General features: G+C 35.9%; 1 protein-coding gene across 1 annotated transcript in view; it reads left to right on the top strand.

Annotated features, from left to right (window-relative positions):
- Positions 1–1822: 1822 nt before the first annotated feature.
- Positions 1823–7512, top strand: part of LOC109059450 (collagen alpha-1(XXIII) chain) — an 86781-nt gene continuing 81091 nt past the window's right edge. Inside the window, exons 1-3 of the mRNA XM_042711496.1 lie at positions 1823–1862; positions 4997–5214; positions 5577–5646. Of these exons, the coding sequence (XP_042567430.1) occupies positions 1823–1862; positions 4997–5214; positions 5577–5646 (328 nt within the window). The remainder of the gene's footprint in view (positions 1863–4996; positions 5215–5576; positions 5647–7512) is intronic.

The raw sequence follows: 7512 nt of genomic DNA, 5'->3' as shown, positions 1-7512 counted from the left end.
CATTTGTGTCTTTATTTTGTCATTCTTTTTAATTGTGAACTGTAGTTCAGAGTAATTAGTGTATAGCAATGCAGTATTTTTGACTTTTTTTTTTTTTTTTTTTTTTAAATACTGCTTTTATAATGTCTGTCCTGCAGATGGCACCAAAAGGTCTGTTCCTTACAAATGCTCTTCTAGTTCTGCAGTCTTTAGTGCTGATGTATTTTTGGACAGAGCACATGGACATCATGTGGGGAAAATCTTGAGATTTTGCAGGATGTAAAGCTGCAACTAAATTGTGTGGTTTTTATTACAGACAGAAACAAGCAACAGTTCCTGCAATAAAGCATAAAGCAGGACACTTATAATTTGATATTCAGAGGCCCATGTAATGTGCGATGCACAAATCATTCATCTTTATGCAAGAACAATTTTCGACCCCAAAGATAGATTCTCCATTTTTCAACAGCCCAGACACATGCAAAGGCTTCTTTTTTAATTGTTGAATACTTGCATTCAGCAGTTGACAAAGTTCTTGAAGCAAATGCAACAATGCGTTCAGTTTTATCTTCATGAATTTGAGCCAGTACAGCACATAGTCCATAGTTTGATGCATCAGTTGAAACCACAACTGGCAAATTAGGATCAAATAATGCCAAAGCAGAGCTTTTAAGCATCAACTCTTTCACAGTGTTGAAACTTTTCTGAGCCTCTTCTGACCAACTGAAGTGAACTCCTTTCCTAACACAAACACGCTATGGCTCTACCACAGTGGAATAAATTTGGAATAAACTTGCTGTACCATGAGATTAATCCAAGAAAGGAATGAAGCTGATGTGCATCTGTAGGAACTGGTGCATGAAGCATTGCATTAAGATGATCCTTGTGTGGATGAACACCTTGTGCAGATACTGTATGACCCAAAAAAAAAAACATAGACTTGTCTTACTGAATTGACATTTCGAAGTATTAATTTGAAGTCCTGCACTCTGTAAGAGTTGAACAACTTTGTTAATCATGTAATCATGTTCACTTTGTGTCCGACCCCAGACAATGATATCATCGAGATCCTGCAATCCTTGCAGTACAGTTGATAACATTTTCTGGAATGCAGAAGGTGCCGAAGCTAGGCCAAATGGCACACGGCAAAACCTAAATAGGCCTTTGTGTGTTATGAATGCGGTTAAATCACGACTTTCTTCATGTAATAGAAGTTGAAAGTAAGCACTCTCCAAGACAATTGTGGAGAATACAGTTGCTCCACATAGCTTGGACAACATTTCATCAATATGTGGCAGAGGACAACTGTCTGTATTCACAGCTTTGTTTGCTTCTCATAGATCTACACACATGCAAATTTCTGCACTACTTCAATTGGTGAAACCCAAGGTGATGAATCAACTTTCTCAATAACACATAGGTTAAGAAGACGTTGAAGTTCTTCAGAAACAGCATTCCGAAACAGACAATGGTATGAGTTTTTGACTTACAGGTGCAACATTGGAAGAGACCTTAGGCAGAAAACCTTTTGAACATCCCAGTTTATCCACAGGCACTGAAGCAGAGAGGCCCATCACATGTGCTGGAGGTTGAGCAGGTTATAATGGAACAGAAGATCCTCCAAAGTGAAGATGCAGGCCATTAATTAAATCCATTCAGAGCAGAGCAGTGCCGGACTATAATATGTGATTGTGTTTTTGTATGTTATATATCATTCTTGGAAACAGTAACAGGTAAGCATCCAAGCACTGGTATTGGATCACGGGAATAAGTCACCAATTTAACAGAAGGAGGCAGCAAGGAGTCTTTCTTAAAGTATGTTTTGTACACAGATTTTGGCAGAATGGAAAGAGAGGACCCAGAATCCACTATCAACTCCACAGGTACAGAAGCAGAAGCAGTTGTGATTGTAGCAGTACACTTAATCTTATCAGTTAGCACATTTTGCATGTACAAAATTTGAAGTGCAGGCAATTCAATTTAATGTACTGAGCGTGTTTGTTGTGACATACTCTTGAAAAATGTCCAATCTTTTGACAATTATATGCCATTTTCCTGAAACAGCAGGGCATCTAGAATCATTTGCAAGATGTTTTGTTGATCCACAATGATAACATGCACGGACTGGTGAAGTCATCTTAGAAGCTTTAGAGGAAGTCTTAAAGGAAACAGAAGGCTTTGTAGATGCAGAGTATTTAATTTTATACTGACCAACAACTGCCATAGACTTTCCTTGTATTGCTTGCACAGGCACCAACTTCTGATCTGATATAGTTTTAACTTGTGCGCCAGCAGTTTCAATTTAAGTAGCAATTATGATGGCTTTACTAAGCGTCAAATCAGTCTCAAACAACAGTTTTTCTCTAATACGATGACTGGCCACATTTTATACTAATTGATCACGTTACATTTAATTAAGATTTGATTCAAACTCATATGTGGCTGCTAAATCTCGGAGTGAGGTTACATATTGTAAGACTGTTTCACCAGGTACTTGAGCTCGTTTTCTAAAAGCATGCCGTTCTGCAATTACATTCCGTTGAGGAACAAAGTATGCTTGTAAAACCTCAATAGCTTCCTCCATTGTCTCTCCTTGATTTGGCAAAGTATAAAATAATCTCTGACCTTCTGTGCCCAAACAATGAAGAAATAGAGCTCTCTTTCGTGCAACAGGCCTTTCATCTCCAGATGCATTAACAACCAATAAATAATTCCTGAACATCTTTAGCCAAACATCAAAGGGTATCGAAGGCTCTCCAGGACATGGCAGGAATTCAGAAATGAAGCAACTGCAGCCATCTTTCATTCAATATGGGGTTATTTATGGATTTAAGGGACTTGGGAGGTATTTAGTTATTAAGGGTATGCTGCTTTTTTTCATTCTCAACTTTTTGTTCCAAAAACGGAGGTAACTTTCAGGGTATGTTAGTAGTCATAGCAACTCACTCTCTGAACTTAACCTGCTCGGGAGCAGGTTATGTTCCAGGGGTTAGTTCACTTCAGCGAGCTTCAGTGGGCATGACAGATAGCACACAACATTATATAATATTACAAAATGTAATATAGCCTGTTTTATATATATATATATATATATATATATATATATATATATATGTTAATGAGGAAGCGCTAATATAAGTAATAAATAAGGTAATATATTCTAATATGATTATTTCTTTATTGGCATATATAAGAGTTATCTGTATAAATTATTAAAACACTATGACAAGGTAATGTTTAACTTATATATATTTTATTTATTTTATTTATTCCATTTTATATTATCTCACACATGGAGCGGCATTTTCTATAGCTAATGTCTAAATTCTAAATCAAAATACATATCTGATATTACTTTATATTTTTTTAGTATTATGCATACAATATAATTCACATTCTCAAGGATTAAAGATTAAATGGAAAAAAAAATATTGCACAGCCATCAGTTAGGTGGCGATATGCACTAAGCATGTAAACAACTAATGAACAAAAGGAGAAGAAAGGAACCGCTTGGCGCGCTTTTTCTTAGCGTCTGTTTCCATAGTGACTCGTCGATTCGTCGCTCTGTTGAGAATGTCTCGAGTCTTAACCAGAAACATACTCTGAGTTGAATGAACTTACTCCCGGATGCGTTTTTGGAACCACATACCTCGAGTAAGCAAGGTGTGGGGTTAATCAACCGAGAGTTCAGGGTTTAGTTCACGGTAACCCTGCTTTCTGGAATACACCCCAGTATGGTTTGGGTTTAATGATTCGAGAGTTTAGGGTTTTGTAAGATTTATTAGCATCAAAGGACAACAACAAACACAGCCTCCATGCCACATGGTTGCTCACATTCAACTGTAACCCAACGTGCCCTCTTCTGGTGAATCAGTAATACAAGAACACAACAAAGACTATATAATGCCCTCCCTTTCTTAAAGGGACTTGGACATAGCGCAGTGAGATTAAACAAAAGTTATCTTCTGGACCTCTAGTGGTTGAAGCATGAAACTACAAATTACTTAAAATTAAACGATGGCAATTACTTGAGTTTGGCTTAGCTGAATTTTTGCATTACATCACAAATAAACAGAAAAATGAAAGGGAAAGAAAAAGACATATATCCGAAAGACCTATGTTTCAACCAAGGCTTCTCCTTGCCATACATGCCCTATAGCCGGATCTTTCATTTGCTATAGCTAAGTCAAATATTAGTTTATGCATTTTCTTTGTGCTGGAGGGTGAAAAATGAATTATAAAGGAAACTGTAGTCTGACCTTATTTTCTTTATTTACGGACATATAAAGAAGTACAGACGAATGAAGGAAATGCAATTCCCGACAGCTTATAGTGAATCAGGGTCCAAGAAACACAATTTGGTTTTTGATGTGCTTGCTCATGTATGAAATGTAGTTTAGTTTTCAACAACAATGACAAACGTACAGTGTAACATTTTTTTTCTTCCAAAAAGCATTTAACTATTTTGTTCATATGTGTTTGTTTGTTTATATTTGTAATGTGTATCATAGTAAAGTGTATACTGACAGTTCTTAAGCACTTGAGCAGCTAACTGAACTTAAACTTAATTTCAGAGGCGCAACTTTGTTCATTAGTCTGCCCTGACTAATTTAAAGCCACACACACACACACACACACACACACACACACACACACACACACACACACACACACACACACACAGTTCGCACTGTAGTTTACATAGTTTAGTTTACTGCAGTTCAGCAGCGAAAAGGGGCTGGCTGGATTCTCTGAGACACTTCAGAGGGAAACCATTTAACCTGACAGGCGCGCGACCGTCAGCTTGTCTCGCGCAGTACACTTTCAGTATTACACGCTCTCTTCTAGTGTGCGTCACATCGTTGCGTCTCCTTTCAGCCGCAGATGAAATAAAGGTCTGCCAGTTTATTGAAATAGTATTCTAGAAGAGTGTATAATGTTTTTTCAATAATGAGGATAATGTTTTAAACTTGGTGTTAAAAATGGTTTTAAATGTGGTTTCAGAGGATTTGACATCACACATCACAAATATTTCATTGTTTAACAACCCTCGTATGTTTCATGTTGTCGGCGTCTTCGGTGGCAGTTTGTCTGTTTATGAACGTTAAAACATCTCATCTTGAGCGTAAAATTGAGCTTTTGGAGATGGAGCGACTGTCTGTGATTGAACCTGTGCACGCGACACTGGATGCGAACGCGACTTTTCGGGATGCGATAGAGAAACTTGTGCAAGAGGTGAGGCGACTCTGTTTTCAACATGTATTTGCTGCTTTTATAAGCATTAATACAAAAAAGAGACAATTTATCTGGCTTTCAGTTTGTTTTTGTATTGTTTATATGAAATTTATTATGTTATAATATTTTTATTTTATAAAGTTTAAGTGTGATGTTATGGTTTTGAGTTTTTTTTTTTACTGTTCATACTAAATTTATTTTTTTATAATTTTTTTTTTTAATTATGTTTGATTTGTACCGTTTTAGGTTTAGTTATTTATGATTTAATTATTATTTATTTTGACATAACGAAAAATATCCTGGTAATTTTCAGTTATCAGTGTATACATATATATCATATAAATATATATTTGTTTTCTCAGAGACTCAAAGAGGGAGTGTCGAAAATTCGCACAGCTCGAGAAGCAGCGCAAGAGTGCTCCTGTCCTCCAGGTTTGTTCCTCTGCATGAGTCTGGGATGTTTTTACCTTCTTTTCCCTCTTAAAACGATCATCTGAGGCATGTTTACTCGATTTGTTTTTTTTTTTATCTCAAAATCTGAACTATGACGTAAACTGGGTCAATATAAATGATGCAGCAGGTGATTTGCTAGCATGTGATGTTGATAAGAATGCTCAGCTCAATAGGGACTTGTCTTGTGAACTGTTTTCAGATTTACTTTATCCCACTAAAGCATTATGTGTATATATTTTTATATTTGATGTGGATTTAGAAAGATTTTTTTCAATTAAGTGCTTGGAAAGATGGAATTAATCACTGTTGCATCTTATCATTGCAATCTGCAGTGTCTTTCAAACTTAAGTTTAATGCCACAGTTATAACCTAAAGTATGAATTTAGATCCAGATGAAGAAAATCAAGTTGAAACTCTGAAAACTCATAAAAATCGAAACGAAACGACAGCAATTATTGTGGCAAGTTAAATGGATGGACACAGAGATGTTGTAATGATGAAAAAAAAAAGTTTTTTACAGCCTGGATAAGTGTCAGTGTTCGACATGTCAGTGTGACCACATGCAGAGCCACAGCTTATATACTTCATGCTGAATTAAATAACTCACATGTGGAAGTTATAAAGTTGAGAGTGGATCTCCTCTGTCTGCTGTGGCTGGTGGATGCCACAGATTTATTGTGTAAGCTCAGCTACGAGACATTAAAATTCATTGCCAGCTATGGGTGCAAAGTAGAGGACAGACAGAGGATACTTAACCTTGCATGAATTTATTGCTCTGTTCTTATATTTTAGTCTTTGGAAATTTGACTGTTGCATGAGAGAAAAAGACAGGTTTACTCCAGCACTGTTTAAGAGAGCATAGTGGAATTATGCATGGAGAAATTTACTAGCCTGTGAAGATTTCATGGTAGCGGTGCCTACCAAAAGAGGGCCTCCCATGTACCCTCTGATGTTGCTGCTAAAATGTGGGTATAATTTAACTTTTAACCCTGTCCCATAGGACACTACAGTTTCAATTAAACTCAACTCAACTCTAAAGCTCTTTTATCTTTTTTTCTCTGTATTCTTTTTCAAGGACTGGTTTCATATCTATTCGTATATAACCTTAACATGCACATTGTTCTTTTCCATGCTTAAAATTTTGCCATGAGCAAAGAGCATGTAGAGTTTTGCTTCTCATATCGTCATCCTGAGGTATTGTGGCTAGAAATGAAATCCGGTCTTTTTTATCCCTGATATTGAAATATCAAAGAGGATAAAAGAATAGAAGAAATAACACGAAAGACATTGAAATATCAAAGAGGATAAAAGAATAGACGAAAGAACATGAGAGTGATCTTTGTTAGATTAGTGAAAGTTGTTTTTTTAAGTAATTGTTTTATTTAATTTTTTTTTACTGTTTTAAAAATGTATCTTTGGAGGAACCATCAGTCCATGATGAGTTTTGTGTAGATCATATTAACATCAGATTCTTAATACTTGTCTGTGATGTTCTTTTCACTGGCGATTGGTAAGGAAACCATCGTCATCACTAGTATTAAAAACAAGAGATGTTCAGCAATCAAATGACTTACAGCTGACAATTATATAACAAGCAAACAATACCATATACTAACACTGAAGGAGCCTCAACTAGGAACCAGAAAGTAATACAGATCACTTAATCAATGAGCTTTATGATATTTTTTTTTATCATTTATATTTGATAATTCACCGTTTACATCAAAATAGTTTTTTAATGCTCATGGGAACTTTTCATTGGCAATTTCACAAATTATTCCACGACACTTAATTTACAGACTTGCTGCTAGTGTAATATGGACATTTAAACATGTCATTTACTGT

The sequence above is a fragment of the Cyprinus carpio genome, chromosome A21, assembly GCF_018340385.1.
Source record: "Cyprinus carpio isolate SPL01 chromosome A21, ASM1834038v1, whole genome shotgun sequence".
Taxonomy (NCBI): Eukaryota; Metazoa; Chordata; class Actinopteri; order Cypriniformes; family Cyprinidae; genus Cyprinus; species Cyprinus carpio.
The sequence above is the reverse complement of the archived record's forward strand: the minus strand, read 5'-3'. Positions and strand labels throughout refer to the sequence as shown.